Source organism: Balaenoptera borealis (assembly GCF_965194805.1).
Source record: "Balaenoptera borealis genome assembly, chromosome: 8".
Taxonomy (NCBI): Eukaryota; Metazoa; Chordata; class Mammalia; order Artiodactyla; family Balaenopteridae; genus Balaenoptera; species Balaenoptera borealis.
Window position 1 is genome coordinate 122,071,601 of NC_138865.1, and position 19,156 is coordinate 122,090,756.

Here is a 19,156-nt window from a genome sequence, read left to right on the forward strand (position 1 = left end):
TTCGATCTGTGTCGCTTGTTGACGCCTGCAGGGAGTGTGAAGGAGGGCAGGGGATAGGGGGAAGGTTCGAGGGCGGCCGCGGCCCGCTCAGGCTTGGGCGGCGGCGACTGCCGCAGGCGAGGCCATGCCGGCACCGGGATCCGGCCGACTCCTCGGCGGGCGGCGGGCGGCGGCGCGGCGGCGGCGCGTGCGGCAGGCGGTGAGCACGGAGCCCAGCGCCAGGCAGGCGGCCAGGCTAGCGAGGAAGGAGACGGGCCCGAGCGCGTAGACCACGAACAGTTCCCGCGCGGCAAGGGGCCGCGCGCAGTGGCTGAAGGCGGCGTCGGGGAAGGCGGTCAAGGGGCTGAGCGTCAGGCGCCCCGGCGACACGCAGATCAGCGTCTCGGCCTCTGCGGGACACGGGAGCGGCGTCAGGCGACGGCGGCGGCAGTGGCCCGCCCCGCCCGCGCCCCCGAGGGCTCACCTGGCGCGGGCAGCGGGTGCCTGCGCAGCCAGGTGCAGAGTGGGCGCAGCGCGCAGCCGCAGGCCCAGGGGTTGCCGCGCAGCCGCAGCGTGTTGAGAGCGGGCAGGCCCGCCAGGAGCGCGGGCGCGAGGGCGGGCAGCTCGTTGTCCTGCAGGCTGAGCGTGCGCAGCAGCGGGAGCGGGCCCAGCACCGCGGGCTCTAGACGCGCCAGCCGGTTGCCGGCCAGCGAGAGGACGCAAAGCGCGCGCAGTGGAGCGAAGGTGCCGGGCACCAGCGCCTCCAGCTGGTTGGCGCTGAGGTCGAGCAGCTTCAGCGCGTCCAGGCCCCAGAAGGCCCGCGCGTGCACCCAGCGCAGTCCGTTCTCGCGCAGGTCCAGGCGTAGCAGCGCCCCAGCGCCCACGAAGGCGCCGGGCGGCAGCGCACGCACGCGGTTGTGGTCCAGCAGCAGCGCGCGCACGCGCTGGCTCAGGCCCCCTGGCACGGCGGGCAGCGCGCGCCCGGAGCAGTTGGCCTGGCCCTCTGGCGCGCACGCGCACGCCTCGGGGCAGTCCGGGGCGCCCGCGGTTGCTGAGGCGGGGGTTGCCGAGGGGGCGGCTGCGGGGGGCGCCTGGATCCAGACTGGCCACGGCGACAGCAGCAGTAGGAACAGCGGCGGCAGCCGCCGCGAGAGAAAGGAGGGGCTCCGCATGGGGGCAACGGTAGGAGGCCAGCTGCCCAGGCGTCCCGGGAGCCCGTCCGTCCCACGGCTGGTCCCGCGCCTAGGGCGGAGGCTGGGCACATAGCCAGCGCCCGCCACTGCCAGCCACCTGTCCTGAAGCCCTGAGCTCCTCTTGGCTCCGCGCCAGCAGCAGCACTGACAAGACGCTACCCCCTCCTCACCTGCGTGGTCCACCGCCCCGCACCCGGGTGCGGCCTGGGCAACTGGACCACACCGTCGCCCCCGCAGCCTCACCCCCACTGAACTCATGGCTGCGACACACGGAACAGGACCCAGTGAGCCCTGCTCCTCCCCCGAGTCTCCACCGCCTCCTCTCAGCAGAGTGACCCTAGTGCACATATACAGGAGCCCCCACCTAGGGATGGTCCCATCCCCATGGGGCACACGCACATGATGGGGGCCTGAACCCAGGGGACAGGCAGTGAGGTAGAGGGAGGGCTGCACACCTGAGGAAGGGGAGGCCACCACATCTGCCCCACCCTGCCCACCAAGGACTCTGCCGGAACTTCAAGGACACAGTGTGGGTGGAGCAGGGGCACCAGCCCAAGTCCTCCTGTCACGTGCTGCTCCCTCTGGACTCACTAGAGTTGCAGGTCCTGTCCCGGCATTTTCCGGGGGTGGGGGTGGGGGTGGGATGGGCAGGGGCTCACGGGGGGCGGGGGGTGGCTGCCTGCTTCATGGGACAGAGCGGCAGGAAGATGCAGGGAGGAGCTGGGCTGGGGCCACGATGGCAGGAAGTGGAAACCCCAGGGGTGTGCCCCCTGCCCTGCAGGGTGGACAGCGGGAGCCCAGCATGGGCACTGGGCACCCCACTGAAGAGACAGGAGGCGACGCAGGTAGGTACAGACCCCTCCCCCACCCCAAGATGCATCTGCAGAAGGGCTCGAGGGGGGCCAGCAGGGAGGACAACGCAGACCCGCTAACTACTGTTTAATTCCCCTTCCCCCAGCTGCCCGAAGCCCTACTCAGGCGGCGGGGGTTGGGGGGGCAGCTCCGCTAGGGTCGAGTCCACAGTGATGGTCGTGAGGCCATGATCTTCCAGGGGCGGCGTCATGGAGATCTCCATTTCAGGGGCCATGAGGTGGGACTCCACGTGCACCGCGTGCAGGTCCATGTGATCTTCCTGAGCTCCGAAGTGCCCCACCAACCTGCACAGCGTGGTCCAGGTCAGGCCAGCTGCAGGCGGCCATCAGCACGGGCTCATGAGGCCTCAACCAGCCAGGGCTCCTGCCGTGTCTGTGAACCACACCTCCCGGGGGGCTCGGGGAGCAGGGGCACAGCTCGCCCTGGGGGTCCTCCCCTGGGGTCACTCACCTGTTGTCCATGTGTCCAGGGCATGTTTCACTGAGGGGCGGGGGGGAACAAAGGTAAGGCGTGAGTCTGGCCTCCAGGAGCCCAGCGGTGCTCCCCACACCTCTCTCCATCCCATCCTGGGAGACTCCATTCCCAAGTCCCTAGTGACCTCGCCCATCGAGGCCAAGGGCCCAGGGGGACGGCCTGGCCCCGCAGCCCTCACCCGCCCGCCCTGGCCCTGGGGCTCACGCACCCCTTGGCTCGAATGATGCCAACTGCCACGATGATGAGAGCGCAGAAGCAGCTGGCGCCAATGCCCGCCAGCACCACCAGCAGGGCAATGAGGGCCTCGCGGCTGAGGCCAAGGCTACACTCGCAGTGGGTTCCAGCTGCAGACACAGGGCCAAGGGGCTGTCGTCACCTCCCCGTGGGTGACCCCCAAGCCCACCCTCCCACCCCCAGCAGCCACCAGAAGGACACGAGTGCGCCTGGCCTGCCTGGACCAGGGAGGGGCCCTGGCTGGGGACAGGGTTGGGGAACAGGAGGCGGCACCTGCAGCAGGGATGAGCAAAAGGGACAAACAGATCAGGCCGAGGGGGCTGCCAACCAGGCAGGAGTCAGGCTGGGGACAGGGGGCCATGTCCACGCCTCTGGACAGAACCCATCGGAAGGTGCTGACATCACAATGGAGCTGTGAGGCAGGGCGGGTGGGGGCAGGGCCTCACCTTGGGCTTCACCACCCTCGGGCGCTGGGCTTTGAGGAGCCCTGGGCAGGCAGCCCCAGGGTAGGGCAGGTAGGGCGGCCGGGGCCTGGGAGTCACTCCAGAGTGCCCTGGCCAGATCTGAGGCAGGGGCAGCGGTGGGGCTGCCGCGGTCTTGGAAGGAGAGCGCTTCATGGCAAAGGGGCAGCGGCTGCACTTGGGCCCCTGGGGTCGCAGAGGCAGCGGCCTGGAAACCCAGAGAGGTCCACAGTGGGCAAGCCCGGGCCTCAGTTTCTCTGTTAGGATAAGGGCTGCTGCAGCTTAGGTGGGGCCTGGGCTCCAGCTGACTCATGTCACCACCCTCCCCCCAGGACTGGAACAAGCAGGGACCAAGGGAGGCCCGGGGGTGCACACGCACCCGCCGCACACGGGCCCCGGCAGTGTCTCGCAGGACACCCTCGAGGCCCAGGTGGCTGTGAAATGGCTGCAGGCGGCGCCCGGGGCTCTGGCGTAAGTGTGTCATCACAGTTGGCGCACGGCCACCGCCGCAGCCTGTCCCCTGTGCAGCCTCTCGCAGACCAGGCGAGCGCTGTCCACAGGAGGCTGGCGCGGCTGGGGTTAACCTCAGCCTCCTCCCCTAAGGACCTGCCGAGCAAACCCAGGCAGCAGGAGCAAATACCTGCCCCCAGCCACGGCTAACCCCACAGGGCACTGGGGGTGGGGAGCGCCCCGCTGGGCCGCAGTCAACCCCTGGTCACTGGGGACCTCCCTGACCCTCACACAGGTGCCCCCTCCTGGTGGCAGCTCCTGGCACACACCTACACCTGTTGAGTGATCCTATGACCTGAGACGCTGGGTTTTACCACACTCATCCACAAACTGAGTCCAAAGGGACTCAGAGCAGGTGTGTCCAGGCCCAGCGGCTGGCACTGCCACCCTGCCAGGCCAGTCCAGCAGGTCTGCATCCTGGTTAGGATGACGAAGGCATGCCCAGCCCAGTGCCAGGCAGGAAGTCCCTCTTCTTTTTTTAAGTGTCTTTATTACTTATTTTATTTATTTCTGGCTGCGTTGGGTCTTTGCCACCGTGCGCAGGCTTTCCCTAGTTCCAGTGAGCCGGGGCCACTCTTCGTCGCAGCGCGGGGCCTTCTCATTTCGGCGGCTTCTCTTGTTGTGGCGCACAGGCTCTAGGCGCGCGGGCTTCAGTAGTTGTGGCTTGTGGGCCCTAGAGCACAGGCTCAGTAGTTGTGGCGCACGGGCTTAGTTGCTTCGTGGCATGTGGGATCTTCCCAGACCAGGGCTTGAACCCGTGTCCCCCGCATTGGCAGGCGGATTCTTAACCACTGCGCCACCAGGGAAGTCCCAAGCCCCTCTTGTGACCACAGTGCAGCCCGCCTTGGAGGGGCCAAGCAGGTGGAGCCCAAGGGGGGGACCCACTGGCCTGTCACTCCTCAAACTGCTAAGGCTATGCAGCTCATCTCTCCAAACCCCACAGCAAACACCACTCCGTGGAGCAAGAAGGAAAAGCCCTAGAGGGAGTTCCCGGGCAGTCTAGGGGTTAGGATTGCGGGCTTTCACTACTGTGGCCTGGGTTCAGTCCCTGGGTGGGGAACTGAGACCCCAGAAACTGCACGGCACAGCCAAGAAACAAAAAAAAGCAAAGCCCCAGAGCAGGACGGACACTAGGGCCCTCGAGCAGAACAGGCCAAAGAGAGGAGCGGGGGCACTGGGTGCAGACTGGTGAGGAGCCGCAGCGTGTGTGGGGGCAGCGGGCACGGCTCCAGGCCTGGGAATGCACCGCAGGGAGGGGCAGGGCAGTGGAGACGTTCGTTCCAAAGGGCCTTTGTTGCCGTGGGGACGGCGCCACCGGGCTCGATCAGTTCCTGCTGGACAAGTGAAGGTCTGGGCCACGGAGGCTGCGGCACCGAGAGCAGCTTTGAAGGCCTCGGGCCTGGCAGAGCTAACAGCCTCCCCGCCTCCTGGGACCTGGGAGCAAGGGCAGTGCGGGGCCCCCAGAGCTGGCCTCGGACAGGACCCTGTGCTCCGGACACAACAGCCCTGTGCCGCAGCTCTGGGGATGGCTGGACTCACTGGGCCCGGCATCCTGTGCTAGGAACATCGAGGCCCCCAGGCGCTCCTGACCACACGCCTCGGGGCACGGAGAGAACTGGCCTTTCTGAAAGCACTCTTCCTTGGAAGCCCCCAGCACAGCAGCTGCCCGAGCCTAGGCGTGTCCCAGGCAGCACGTCACGCTGGAGACGCAAGAAGTTCTTGGCTTCACAGGGGCTGCCTGGCCACCCGCCCACCTCACGCATTCTGATGGAGCCCCCCGGGCCCCAGCAGCAGCCCTGGGGCTCTCAGCCCAGCATTTGGGCGCCAGACCCTCACGCCAGCAGAGAGAGGGGGACCCGAGGGCTTCTTTCAAAGGCCAGAGGGGTGAGGCTGGCGCTGGAGGTCCCTCAGGAGGGCGGCCCAGGAGAGCCCATCTCCCAGACAGCCCACCCCCGGTGAGCTCCTGCCCAAGCCACGAGTGACGGGGGCCTCTGTCAGCCACGGTGGCCCAGAGACACCACGTGCCAGGACTCCCGGCCTGGAGCCCAAACCCAGGTGTGCAGCTCCCCGCCGACTCCCGGGAGCCGGGCTCTGCCAGGCTCTGTTGGAGGCCGGTCTGGAGGGAGAGCCTGACCGCGTGTCCACGAAGCCCACAGAGCCAGCAGGACAGGGAGGGAGGGAGAACCGTCTGCTTTACTCTCATTGGGCGGGGGCGGGGCGGGGGCGGGGCCTGGCAGCGGCTCAGCCGCAGCTCTTGGGCAGGCGGTAGACGCCAGCGGAGTAGACGAGCTGCTGGTCGCGCACCTTCCTCTGCAGGAAGCCCTGGAGCTCCTGCAGGTCGATCTCGGCCAGCGCGGGGCCGGTGACCACGAACATGCGCAGCATGCTGTAGATGCGCTCCAGCGACAGGCTCTCCAGGTTGGTCAGCATGGCCTGGATGTACGTCCAGAAGAGCTGGGGGCACAGCGGCCGGGGGCCGGCGGTCAGGCCCCGCTCTGGGCGGCCCCCCCCGCCCCACCTGCCAGGCCCCGGGCGCACCAGCAGCTCCTCCTCCTTCTGGTCGGCCTGCGAGGCCATGCCCGAGTCGCTCTCGTCGTCGCTGTCGACGAGCACCATGCTGTCCCGGTCCTGGGGCCGCTCCTCCTCCACCACCGAGAAGGTGCCGGCCGGCTCCTCTCGCAGCACGCCCTGCTGCAGCCACACCGACACGCGCCGCCGCAGCAGCGCCACGGGCATCTTCACCACCTTGCTCAGCTCCTCCAGGGTCCAGCTGGCTGCGGGCAGGGCGGCCGAGCACACGGCATGCTGGGCGGGGCCGTGCCCCCGCAGCTCGTCGGCCCAGCTCAGCAGGGCCGGCAGGACCCTCACGGCACAGCCAGGCCCCAGCGGGGGGACGGGGCTGGGGCGGGCAGGTGGGAAGGGCCTACTGCCCGCATGGCTCTGGGCCGCCGGGGTCCTGCCCACCCTCCACCCACCCTCCACCGGGGACAGAATGGTGCCCTCCCGGGAGGCGTGGCCAGAGCAGGGCAGCTGGGGGCTCACCTTGGTCCTGGAAGTACAGCAGGACCACCGCCTGCACAGGGGTCACCGCCACAGACAGGGTACGGTCGGCCAGCTCCACATCCATGGTCACCAGGCCCAAGGTATGCTTCCAGCTGAGCGTCCGCATGGCCTGGGGAGGGCTGGGGTCAGCACAGGCCGCCCGGCGGGTCCGGCTGGACAAGGCTTTGCTACCTGGGACCGGGTGAGGAAGGGCTCCCTGACCTGCCCCCACCCTGGCGGGCAGCGACGGGACCAGCACACGGCGGGACTCCAGTCCCCTCCCCCTCAACCGGCACCCCCTAACAGCGAGGGCCCCTGTGCCTCTGAGAGAAACGTCCACGTCCTGGCCTCAGGACCTCAGAAAGTGACCTGACTTGGAAACCAGGCCTTTGCAGATGTCGTTAGGGAAGAAGAGGTCGTGCTGGAGCCCCGTGAACCCTAATCTAACTCAATCAGGGTCCTCACGGGAGGGCAGACGGTGTTCGAGGCTTCAGCGACACAGGCCCCCCTGGAGGCTGGAAGAGGCAGGAAGGACTCGCCCGCAGCCTCCAGAAGGCCCACACCTCCATCTCACACCCCGGCCTCCAGAGCCAAGAGAAGTTCCTGTTTCAGCACCTGGCGTGCGGTACTTTGCTACAGCCACCGTGGGACAGCGATACAGACTTCAGCCGGAGGGGAAGGTGCTGCCGTAGCAAATACCTTTTTAGAACACGTGGATGTGGCTGTGGTGTTGGGGGATGGGGGGGGGGCTGGGAAAGTTTTGAGCTGCATGCTCATAAAATCCTGGGTTGCCCTGGAGAGACTATTGGCAGAAACACAGACAGGAAAGGCCATTCCAGTGAGGCCTGCTGAAGCAAGGAACACATCACCGGAGATGGGAGCAAAGGCGACCCGTCACGCGGCGGCAGAGACGTGCTCTGCTGGGTGGAAAGCAGAACTCGCGAGGGAGGAACCTAGACGTTAGGCTGAGATTTCCAAGCAAAGTATGGAAGGTGCAGCCTGCTTTCTCCTCACCGCTTGTAGTGACTTGAGAGGGAAAACCGAGGAAGGACCTGGTGAGCAGAAAGGAGCCAGCAGCACTCGGGGGTTTGCACACCTGGCCGTGGGCTCTGCAGACAGAGCCCGTATGGCCCTAGAGGTGACCTGTGTCAAGATGGCACCAACCAGCAGTGCCCAGGAGCCAGGACAGAGAGGGTCCAGGAGAGGTGTGAGAGCCCCCAGGCCCACGGACTGGACGCCGAGAACTGCATGCAGGCCATCAAGGTTCCTGAGAATTTAATAGCAGTGGAACCGAGGCCAGCCTGGGTGGAAAGGGAGGGACGGCCAAAGGAGAGCATGACTCTTGAGGGCAGGGCCGTGATGCAGAGGCCTGGCCTGGCAGGGTGGGGCTGCCCCCCAGGGCAGAGAAGACTGGCATCCAGCCAAATGGAGGAGAACTTCCTCCAGTGGATTTCAGACTTGCTTAGGGCCTGGGAACCCTCCCTTCCTTCCAGTATCTCCCTTTTGGAGGGCAGGTGTCTGCCCAACGCCTGTCCCACCACTGGACTTTGGAAGCAGAGAGATATTTATTCACAGGTTTACAGCTGAAGGAGGATCGTGCCCCAGCTCTCACCCTGACCTGACTTAGAGATCTGGGACTTTGAGTTGGTGCCAGAATGGTTAAGACTTTGGGGACGGTAGACGTGGCTAAATGTATCTTGCACGTGAGAAGAACGTGAATTTGGGGGGCCAGAGAGTAGACTCTCACAGGTTGAACTGTGACCTCCACAAATGATGTTAAAGTCCTCACCCCCAGTGCCTCAGCACGTAACCCTATTTGCCAGTCGGGTCACTACAGATGCAGCTAGTTAAGATGAGGTCACACTGGCGTGGGGGGCCCTAAATCCAGTATGACTGGTATCCCCATAAGAGGAGAATTTGGACACAGAGACACCGGGAGAGGCTGTGGGGCACGGTGCACGGGTCAGAGTGACGCCTCTACAAGCCAAGCAACATCTGGAGCCCCAGCAGCTGGAAGAGGCAAGAGGATCCTCCCCTGGAGCCTTTGGAGGGAGCGCGGCCCTGCCCATACCTTGGCTTTGAACTTCTGGCTGCCAGAACTGAGACAATAAGTTTCCGGTGCATCGATGGTCCCTGTCTGGAGTACTTTGTTAGGGCCGCCCCGGGGGACACTGGTCACTCTGAGCTAAGCGCTGCTCTAAGTCCTTCTTCACGCCCCCAGCTCTGAAGGGGGGGCGACAGCTAACCTCTCTACAGCGGGCAGGTGGCCAAGCTCATAACCACGCACTCTGGCTCCAAGGCCGTGACCTTTACCACCACTCCAGCCTGCAGCGGGCACACGCGAGGCCCAGCAGCAGATGGCACAGGCACGGCCACCCCCACGTGTCCAGCGCAGTCCTCGGGCCAGGAGCCCGGCTGGCGGGAGGCAGAGGCACCGTGGCCACGGGCCTGACCTCTTGGCACAGACCGGGGGCCTGCCCGGCCGCTCCAGCGCTGTCACGCCGGGTACACGGGCCTGAGAAGGAGGACATGCCTGAGCCACCCCCAGGCCCCGGGGGGGACTCCGGAGGAAGCCGGCGGGGCCTCTCCAGGCAGGCGAGCTGCGGCGCAGAGGCCAGCAGGGCAGCCAGAGCGGCAGGGGAGGGCGCCGAGCACACGGGCGGTCCACGTGGACGTCCTCCACCGGGGAGGGCCCCACAGAGCAAGCGCCACCCCCCACGCAGGGGCAGGAAAGGTCCCGGCTGGGCCCTACCTGCCGCCCTCCTGGGGCTCTGTCCTGAGGGCTCCCACCTCCAGGGGTGTCCCAGGTCCCTCCAGGGCTCAGGGTCTGCACCCTGGACACCTGCGGCCCTGTCCTCTGCTTGGGTGCCTGGCGTCTCCTCCAGCCGGTGGCCTCTCAGGCCCCACACCCCACTCATCAGACTGAACGCCCCAGAACCCACTTCTCCACCTGTCCCCTGAAACCTGGGACAGGTGTCCCAACTCCCTCCTCTCTCCCAACACGGCTCCTCTGAACCATCACCTGGAAGAAGGGTCCTCCGTGCCACGGACCCTTGCCCACGCCAGGCTCCACCTGCCCACACCTCTCACCTGGACTCCCAACGCCAGGACTGGAGGGGACGAGCGATAAACTCTGCCAATCGGCCACTCCTGGCCCCCGGCCTCCTGACCAGCCCACACACCCGCTTCTCCTTGCCGAGCCCTGTGGCCCCAGGGACCTGACAGCAGACAGCATGGTCTGGGTCCTCCAGACAGCAGCTTCCAGGGAAACAAGCCAGGGAGGGGCAGGATGGCGGAAGACCATAGAGGTCAAACACCTCAAAAGCAACCTGGAGACTCCCTAGAGACGCGCATGGAGGAGACACAGCCCCCGACTCCCCCTGGGGCGATCACTGCAGCCCAGCCCCTGGTTCTGAGGCCAAGAGGGTGGACGGTGGAAGAGGCAGCCCAGGGGCACGCCCACTCCCAGCGCCTTGGGGGCACAGGAGGGCGTGCAGAGAGTGTGCACACCTGCACAGCCAGGCTGCCAGGAGGGGAGGGGAGGGCGCTGAGCGCAGGGCACAGACGCGGAGGGACTCGTCCGAGGCGCCCCGGCGGCGCGGCCATACCTTCAGCTTCTCGTACTTCCTGCAGTAGACCTCCAGGGCCTCCCTGACGTCCTCGGGAACCTCCAGCTTCTCATCCTTGAAGGGCGGCCAGAACTCGCTGGAGAGGATGACGGCGTAGACCCCAAACGGCGGCTGCTCCTCTGCGGGCCGCTTCTCGTCCTCCTCGCGGATGTTGGCATTGATGCGGCGCGAGTCTGCCATGTCCTGCGGGGGAGACGGGGCCTCCTGAAGGTCCGGACTGGCAGGGGTAGGGGCCAGGCAGTGGCGGGGAGCCCCAGGCACCTACCTTGAGCATGACCTCGCAGAAGTGCATCGGGGCCTCGCCAAAGCGCAGCTTCAGCAGCTCCACGTTGCGGATCTCCCTGGAAGGACGCATCTCTGAGGGCTGTGGTGTGCCCCCGCCCCAACTGGCACCTGCAGAGCGACACTGCCCCCCCAACCCCCTCCCCGGAGCAGGGACGCCCCCAGCCCAGGAGGAGAGGTGGGAGCCCTGTGCCCACTCCACCCCAGGAGGCCCGGAAGCCCTGGGACCTACCGCCCCAGGCTCCTTGGCTGCCCCCAGGCCCCCTCTCCCCCGGGGGGCAGAGGCCAAGCACAGGTCAGTCCCCACCCAGCCTCAGGGACCCAGCGCATCCCCGACGCGCACCAGGGCTAATGGAGAGCAGCCACTGTGAGTGAAGGCCACGCCTCCCTGGGGACCCGGAGTGGCACCTCACACGCCTCACCGCTCGGGGCTGAAGCTGAACTGGTGCAGCAGGCGGTCGGCCAGCAGCGAGCGGTACTCGTTGATGAAGAGGTCCTTGCTGCCGTAGATGCTGACCAGCAGGCTGATGATGTCCGAGGAGCGCCGCTTAGAGCTGGACTTCCCTGCACGGCACGGGCACCACCGGCGCCTCTCAGAGACGGAGGCGGCACAGACGGTGCCAGGCGGCTCCTGCCCGGCCAAGCCCATGAGGTGGGGATGCCGAAAACCCACTCCTTCTCCAGCTGAAGCAGCAGAAGCAGGTGGGGCAGGCAGGGCACCACCCCCCCACGGGTCTGGACAGGGACGCCACCCAAGCCAGGTGAAGAACCCTGGGGAACCAGGCGGGGTTACACTCTGACCATGGATCCCCTCGAGCTCCAGAGCCCACATGGCAACAAACTGGAGACCAGAGCGCCTGCCCGACTGGACCACCCCCCGAAATCCAGAGCCTGGCAGCAGGGCCGGCAGGCGCTGACCTGGATCCGCGTCCACAGGGTCGGGGACCCAGTCCTCTGGCTCGCCCGAGTCATCCTCGCTGTCCTGGCCGGTCTCCAGGCTTGCCGGGTCCGTCTTGGACAGCTCAACAGCCAAGTCCCCCGTCCCATCCGAGTCCCCGGTCAGCCCTGCCACGATCTGCCGCACCGTGTCCTCCCGCGTCCTGCCAGGCAAGAGCCCCTCACCGCCTGTCCCACCTGAACACGGGACCCCACCTGACCCGTGCAGCCAGGGCCGTCAGTCACGTGCTAAAGACAAGCCCATGAGACTCCCTCCCCCGCCCCGCCACCCCTAAAACTAAAAAGCTATCATTTTCTAGGAGTAGAGCTGAGATGACGAGACAGACCCAAGGCCAGGCCACGCATGGCCAGGAGGCAGCAGGCCTGAGTTAGGGCAGCTCCAGACGCTGCCCGGCCCCATGCCCGAGCCTCCACCGTGCCCTTCGGCGTTTCTGGGTGGCTGTGCATGGCGCCTGCTCAAACACATTCCCCGGCAGACAGCCCGAGAGGCTCTGCTCCTCGTGGTAGAAGGCCAGCGACACAAGGCCCGACCCTTCCCGCCAGCCCTGGGGCCAGGCTGGCACGAGGCAAAGCTGAGCAGGGGCGCCTGTCCGTGCTGGTGTGGGCCCCCGGCCTGCACACGGGCCTGGTGACCCTGGGCTACAGGCGTGGGAAGCAGCACTGTCAGAAGGAAGGAGCCCAGCCCGGGAGGGGAGATAGAGCATCCCCGGCTCCCCAAGGACCACATCCCTCCGGCTCCAGCAAGACCCACGGGGAGTGCAGCTGCACGAGTTGGGCCAGGAGCTCTGAGCAGCTTCCTGGAGTCGGCCCCTGGTGCTCACCTCAGGTAGCGGCGAATGGGCTCACAGGCCACCTCCAGGACAACCATGGAGGGATCCAGCACACGCAGCGCCTTGATGGCGGAGATGTACAGGGTGATGATGTCGCACGTATTCACGCCTACGGCCGGGATGGGAGAGCTCTGTCCCAGAAGGGCCCAGGCAACACAGGGCCGCGCAGGCAGCCACCCGAGTCAGGTGACCTGCAGGTCCCACCTCACCCCCAGGAGACCCGCGTGATCTGCAGGGAGCTGTTTCCTCCCCTACCCCTGCGCTCACTTGCTTTCTCCCCTTGCAAAGTGGGGTCTGTTCTAAAGGGACCGGGCGCTGCCCCTGCCCCCGAAGAACCACACAAAACTGCCTCTTAGCCCACTCCCTCCACAGGCCCCAGGCCTGGGCTTCCAGATCCGGGCCCTGAGGGTGAATGGCGGGTGGGCCTCGGCAGCACCTGGGTGGAGGAGTCGTGTCTCCAGGGCAGCCTTGAGGGACACAAGAAGCTGCGGCCTCTGGTCGGTCCTCTCCAGGCAGTACTTGAGGTCTTCCACGGCCGGCCGCGAGTCCGGGAAGTCTGCAGGGAGAGGCCGGTCCTGGCACGTGCACACGTGGCGAGCACACACTGTGTGCGAGAGGCCTGGCTCTGCTCGAGACACCGCGGTCCCAGATGTGCCCGCCGCCCCACCCTCAATGAGCCGAAGGGCAGAGGCACAGGAAGATGGCTCCCTGGCAGGTGGGCCGACCTCGGATGATGCTGAAGAGCTCCTCGATGCGCAGGCTGGCGTAGATGCGATAGAAGAACCTCTGCACGTGGCAGCGCCACCGGCGCAGGCTGCTCCCGGCCTCTGGGGACGCAGGCCTGCTGGGGCCGTCCTGCAGGAACACCTTGCCCAGCCAGCCGACCACCCTCTCAATCCACTGTCGGGAGGACACAGGTGTGGGACTCTGGGGGCCACGCCCAGAGCAGAGACGAGGAGAAGCCACACAGCTGCCCGCCCCGCTGGCTGGGCCCTGGGAGCCCCCAAGGCCACCTACTCTGGAGACCAGGAGCACATTAAATTCAGCAGGACGAGGGACCCAAAGGAGGCCTCCCAGGGCCTCCATCAACACACACCCAGGCCCCTTCCACGCACACCAGCACCCGTGCTCATCCCCAGCAACAGTGGCTCTGACACAGGGCGCTACGTCTGAGCGGATGGACACACCCTGGGGGTCCCATGCACAACGAGACCCCCCCAGGCACAACCCGCAGCACCTAGCGGGAACACTTCCGAGCCCGTGCACGTTAAATCCACAGGACACCCCACCACGTGGACCCGAGCGCGTACATGTCTTCCCACCGCCGCCCAGCCACCGGCAAGACCACCTGGACGATGTGCCGCCTAGGGACGGCACAGCTACCCGCCAGACCTCCAGCTTCACGCCACCCCCCCCCCCCGTGGCAGGGACGCTTGCTTTGAACACCACCCCTCACCCGCACAGCTTACCTGCATCCTCAGGAGATAGATAGCAGGAGCAGTGGAGGGGAACAGGTGGGAAGTGGGAGCAGGCTGAGGCCCCCCGTGGTTGGGCGCAGCTCTTCCTCAACTCTGTGCAGCCCAGAGCAGATCCCAGACCATGCCCCAATAGTGTGGATGCCCCCGACGCCCCCCACTGGGACACCCCAGACCTTGGCGTGGCCTCCAGCCACGTGACCCTGCGCAGACCTCGCTAAGCCTGTCACAGGCTCTTCCTTGCTATCACCAGGATGGGCCCAGAACGACTGGCCTCCACCCAGCACCAAGACGACTTCAATCACCAGCAACGTCCTGATGCACCCGGCTCTCCACGCTCTGGCTGTTTCTAAAGCCGAGGTGTCAGTTTTGCCAGAAACCTCTAGTCCACAAGGACACAACCCGTGGGGGGTCCTCACCTTGTGGAACTCACGCAGGAAGGAGCGCTCGTACTCGCCCCGGCAGCGGTCCTCCATCCTCTCCCGGGTCACTTGGTGCAGGGTGGTGGTCACAGCCTCGGCACTGACCCGCTCCAGCAGACTAAGCCTGTGTCTGGAGAAGAGCCCTGCCCGTGGAGAAGGCAGAGCACACGCACGCGTGCCCAACCCCACCCCAGCACGTGCCTCCCACAGCTCTCCCGTCGGGGGCACAACTGCACCAGAGGCTTCGAGGAAAAGCTGCTGCGAAAACAAGCACTGGCCAGTGACCACCCGCCCTCTCCAGCTGGCCTCTCTGCCCAGGCCGGGACACTGGCCTTCCCCACGTGATCAACGTGTCTGGCTACTGGGGCCAAGACTCATCTCCCAGAAATGGCCCTGAGACAACAGCTACATACGTCACTGCCCTGGTCCCACAAACACAGATACAGCTGTCTGTGCTCCTTGGTGCAGATGCCGATCTATAAGGACAAAGGCTCCTGAGAGAACGAAGCTTCTGTGAATCAGGCCACACCCTCAGTCCAGCTAAGAGACTCTCTAACAGCTACACTGCTACCAGTTCACTCAAAGTGACAAAGTCATCATAAGTAGCCACAGAGAGTGGAGGAACCACATGACAGGACCTGGCTCTAACAACAAGATCCTTCCCTCCTCGAGAGACCAGAAGGGCAATCAGTTTGCCCAGCACGTTGGTCTAACCTCTGACTTGTTCTAGAGAGAAGAAAAAATAGTCGCACCTTTTGCAACCATAGGATAAACATCGTTCCTCTCCTGAGAACCTACAAACAGCACAGCAAAATTCTGCACAGCCCAGGAAATTCAGAATCACGTGGAATCTTAGCATAAGCAAAGCGTGAAATCCTGAGCTAGGGCGAATGACAGGTGCACCTGTGTCCAGGGCGAAAGGTATAAACTCACAACACACGGATCCTGGGGACCCTCTCTTTGGCTACCAGGACAGGTGGCAGAGACCCCCAGCCAGCTCAGCAGCTCTCTGCAGGGGCCAGCTGGACCCAGAGGGGCAAGCAGGAGCCAGGAGGAACAGGGGCACGGCCACGCAGGCACGAGTACTCACAGGACTTGGCTGAGCTGGTGGAACTGCTCCAGCGCCTGGCGGCACCAGCACTGCTGCTTGTCACTGCCACATCCCGCACAGAGTGGGCTCTGCAGAAGGCGGTAGTACCGGCGGCGGGCGTATCTGCTGTCCAATTCCCCCTCCAGTTCGGGGTCGGTTCCTCCTTCTCCTTTTCTCTTACTCTGCATGTAAACTCTCAAGAAGCGCCCATAGAGGCGCTGGATCATCTCCTGAAAAGTTCTGGGAGTGGAAAAGAACAAGACGCCCCGCAATGTGGTATGAACCTTTTCCCGAAGCCCCTGAGCTCCGGTGCCCATAAGCAAGCCCAGGCGAGTCCATTTCTCCAGGAGCTCTAGACTACGCAGGTAGGGATCCAGGCGGCTCTCCAGGAGCCCGAAAGCATCGAGGAGCAGCAGAAGGCACTGGGGCTCGTCTGCACAGTTCTCACGTTGGGAGACGGCATTCCAGAACTCGAGGGATATGTTAGCCTGCAGGTCGTTCTGCAGCACCTCTGCGAACCACTCCTCCAGGACCGAGTGCAGACCGTGGCCCCTGAGAACCTCCACCGCCGCCCGGAGCTCCTCCTCCTTTGGAGGGACCGCACCGCTGGTCCGGGAGGATGCCTGGAGTACAGAAAACTGTAAGAAGAGAACACAGCGCAAAGGTGGAGAGAGCGGTGACAGACGTAGAGAGACAAGAAAGGGACAAAGCGCAGGGGAGCCTACGGAAACCCCGCTGCCCTTCGTCGCACGGATGCAGGGCCCACGCTTAGGGACAGGCTGTGGAACAAGAAAGGACTCTGGGGGAAACAAGCTGGACAGAAGCGGGCGGAGGGAGCCGTATGAACCCGAGAGTGGACGCGCAGGGTCCTGGGAACCCCGCACGGGCCCGCCGCCCTCTTCTCGGGCCTCACCAGTCCCAGAGCAGCCGGCGGCACCAGTCCGGTGCTCACGGTATTCCAGGCCACCAGCAGCTCTTGGGCAGGTCCGGGGTCATTGTGCGCCGCCGCTTCCGCCGCCGCCATCTGCGCCCACCAGCTCCTAGAGCCGCCGGCGCGGCGCGCGGCGATGACGCAAACGAGAGGCGCGCGGCGGTGACGTGCGCCGTGGACACGCCGTGTGTAGGCAGTACGCAGGCGCGGGCCCCGATGCGGTAACGGCGGTTGGAGAGGCCGGGACCCCGGGCGGCGACCATGACCCAGCAGGGCGCGGCGCTGCAGAACTACAACAACGAGCTGGTCAAATGTGAGCGGCCGAGCGGTGGGGCCCGCCGGGCAGGCTGGGAGGGCGTGGGTCTCGCCGGCCTGCGGTCGCGGGCAGTAGCTGGCCCGCAGCGCGCGGCCGAGCGTGTTGTACGGTCCGTGCGCGGCTGTCCGGGCCGGGGCGGCGCGGACGCCGTGCGGACCTGCCCAGCGCACAGCCGCGGTGTGGCTCGCCCCGAGGGCTAGGTATCTGTGGAGTGAGCAGAGGACGATGGGCTTGAGTACGCACGGCCTCCCGGCCTCATGCCTCGAGCCTCGCGCGGTGCTTTCTTTAAACTCTGAGACTCCTCGGACGCAGGACATTGGCCTGGCTCGGGCGAAAGGTGGCCCATCCGGCACCCGGGTCCTCCACTATCCACTAGCCTTCTCTCCTCCAGAGCAGGGGGCTCCAGAGCTGGAGGGGCGGTGCTGTCCTTCCTGCCCCGGGCCCACCGCGCCTGTCTCTCTCGGCCCACCCTAGGCATCGAGGAGCTGTGTCAGAAGCGGGAAGAGTTGTGCCGGCAGATCCAGCAGGAAGAGGAGGAGAAGCAGCGGCTGCAGAATGAGGTGAGGCAGCTGACAGAGAAGCTGGCCCGAGTCAACGAGAACCTGGCTCGCAAGATAGCCTCTCGGAATGAGTTCGATCGGACCATCGCGGAGACGGAGGCTGCCTACCTCAAGGTGGGGCTCGGGGGCCCGCGTGCTGGGCCGAGCCCTCCAAGGCTTTCTGGCCCAGGGGTGCCTAGACAGGCTGTAGGCCCCCCGTGGAGTGACAATACGGCGCTCAGAGTGACCTGGGTTGTTGGCACCATGCTCATCAACCCGCATAGCGGGTTCCGGACTGTGAGCGGCAGAGCAGCGGCAGGAGCCAGAGCCGACCTCGGCCTGGCTTCCCCGGGTGCGAGGAAGGGGCTTTGGGCCAGACTCAGGGGAGAAGGGCCCTGGCCCGGGAGGGGGGCTGGGCTGTGGGAGCTTTCCAACAGGAGGAGCAGTGCTAACCGGCTGGTGTCTCTGTTCGCAGATCTTGGAGAGCTCGCAGACTCTGCTTAGTGTCCTGAAGAGGGAAGCGGGGAACCTGACCAAGGCCGCAGCCCCCGAGCAGAGGAGCAGCGGAGGCAAGGACAGCTGACGAGGCCACAGACGGAGGGCCTGCCTCCACTGCGCCCCCTCTACGGCTCAGTCCCCGGCAAGTCTGGCTTCAAAGCATCTTTATCCTTCACGGCAGCAGCTTTTTCCTCTTGTTGTCTTTGGTGCCGAGAGAGGCAACCGCCAACCTTCACTGGCTCTGGGTGACAGGAAAGACCTGAGCGTAGCCCACCAGGTGGGGTTCCTGGCTCTGAGCTCACGCAGGCGCTGGGGAGGGCAGCTCTACTCAGGGTCCCACTGAGGCCTCCACACCAGCCTGGGGCTGCGGGCAAGGCCCGCCTCTGGTCTCAGCACCTTGGGAGTCCTGTCACCCCTCCCTCGCCCCGCAGGTGCCCAGGCAAGTGGGGCAGGGGCTGGGCCCCTGTTTCACCTCAGAGCTTGCCTGGGGCCTGTGACTGTCAGTAAAGACTGTTTTTGTAAAGATCCACGTCAGCCTGCTGCCTGTGTCAGGAGTGTTCGGCTGCCGGGCCCCCCTAGAGTCAAAATACGAATCCTTGCCCAGTTGTAATACGGCTCCTCCGTGAAGGGATGGCTTTCCCTGTGACCGGCCTTGCGTTCAGAGCTAAGGGTGCTCCTAAGCATTTCGTGTGACCCCCGTCACCCACCTCTCCCATCAGGGCCACTGGTCCTGGTTTCTAGCATAAGGCCTGGCCCAAGGAGATGCTCTTCCTGTGCTCAGGTCCCCTGGGAACGGCTGCACCCCAGCTCAGTGATTCCAGATTCTGCCAGACAGCAGCACCCCTGCTCCCAGTCTCTGGTCACAGGCCAGTCTCCCATGCAGCCCAGGGCCCTGCCTTCCATCCCGAGTCCTCCTTGGGTCCATCTGTCTTGGCCTGTCAGCCCCCGTGGGGTCCCTGCAATTGCTGTCCGTGGGGGATGGGGGGTTGGGAAGCATGTGTTGATTGAGAAGGTCTGCAGAAACCTGGGCCCACCATTCCCAAGAAAACGCCTTCCTCCCTCCCAAGCCTGGCCAGGTGGCATTTCCCGTGGGCTTGATGCTCCAAGAGGAAAAGACTTGCATCTGATGCCAGGATTGTGAACGGCCTGTCTCGGCACAGGCAGTCAGCCCAGCCGGGAGCCGCTCCCTAGTGGGCAGCTCTGTCTTCTGTCACCTTTCCAGATCCATCAGCTCTCCCTGCTGACATTACCCCAGGGGAGTGGTCTGCCTGCCACAGCCTTCCTGCAGGCCCCTGTGGGTCAGGGAACCTTCCAATCCAAACAGGAGGCAAGATCCCTGAGGCTCTGCCCACCACCTGCCCTGCACTTCGTCCACCCCCAGGCTCTGGCCCTTCAGGGAAACCACTTTGGACCTGATAGCT

General features: G+C 65.5%; 4 protein-coding genes across 5 annotated transcripts; 1 reads left to right on the top strand and 3 right to left on the bottom strand.

Moving 5' to 3' along the window:
• LRRC26 (leucine rich repeat containing 26) lies at nucleotides 1-1,291 on the bottom strand. The gene is made up of 2 exons (XM_082402573.1): nucleotides 464-1,291; nucleotides 1-389 (listed from the first exon to the last, which is right to left on the bottom strand). The coding sequence occupies exons 1-2, from the start codon at nucleotides 1,149-1,151 to the stop codon at nucleotides 88-90; spliced, it is 990 nt and encodes a 329-aa protein (XP_082258699.1). The 5' UTR covers nucleotides 1,152-1,291; the 3' UTR covers nucleotides 1-87.
• A 581-nt stretch (nucleotides 1,292-1,872) lies between these two features.
• TMEM210 (transmembrane protein 210) lies at nucleotides 1,873-5,389 on the bottom strand. Of its 2 annotated transcripts, XM_082402748.1 has the most exons (5): nucleotides 3,594-5,389; nucleotides 3,200-3,422; nucleotides 2,728-2,863; nucleotides 2,496-2,525; nucleotides 1,874-2,329 (listed from the first exon to the last, which is right to left on the bottom strand). In XM_082402748.1, the coding sequence occupies exons 1-5, from the start codon at nucleotides 3,696-3,698 to the stop codon at nucleotides 2,143-2,145; spliced, it is 681 nt and encodes a 226-aa protein (XP_082258874.1). In that variant the 5' UTR covers nucleotides 3,699-5,389; the 3' UTR covers nucleotides 1,874-2,142. The 2 variants fall into 2 exon arrangements, with proteins under 2 accessions (XP_082258873.1, XP_082258874.1); XM_082402747.1 differs by having other exon boundaries at nucleotides 1,873-2,329; nucleotides 3,200-5,389.
• Nucleotides 5,390-5,899: 510 nt separating this feature from the next.
• ANAPC2 (anaphase promoting complex subunit 2) lies at nucleotides 5,900-16,645 on the bottom strand (the record flags this gene model as incomplete). The annotated part of the gene is given in 14 exon segments (XM_082402733.1): nucleotides 5,900-6,178; nucleotides 6,263-6,498; nucleotides 6,767-6,896; nucleotides 10,375-10,578; nucleotides 10,661-10,736; nucleotides 11,100-11,241; nucleotides 11,596-11,777; nucleotides 12,456-12,573; nucleotides 12,901-13,020; nucleotides 13,190-13,364; nucleotides 14,359-14,491; nucleotides 15,452-16,074; nucleotides 16,365-16,501; nucleotides 16,504-16,645. Coding segments are annotated over 14 exon segments (2,631 nt in total). The 3' UTR covers nucleotides 5,900-5,965.
• On the top strand, nucleotides 16,558-18,260 carry SSNA1 (SS nuclear autoantigen 1). The gene is made up of 3 exons (XM_082402759.1): nucleotides 16,558-16,695; nucleotides 17,173-17,372; nucleotides 17,713-18,260. Exons 1-3 carry the CDS (start codon nucleotides 16,644-16,646, stop codon nucleotides 17,818-17,820), a joined length of 360 nt encoding a protein of 119 aa, XP_082258885.1. The 5' UTR covers nucleotides 16,558-16,643; the 3' UTR covers nucleotides 17,821-18,260.
• Nucleotides 18,261-19,156: the final 896 nt, after the last annotated feature.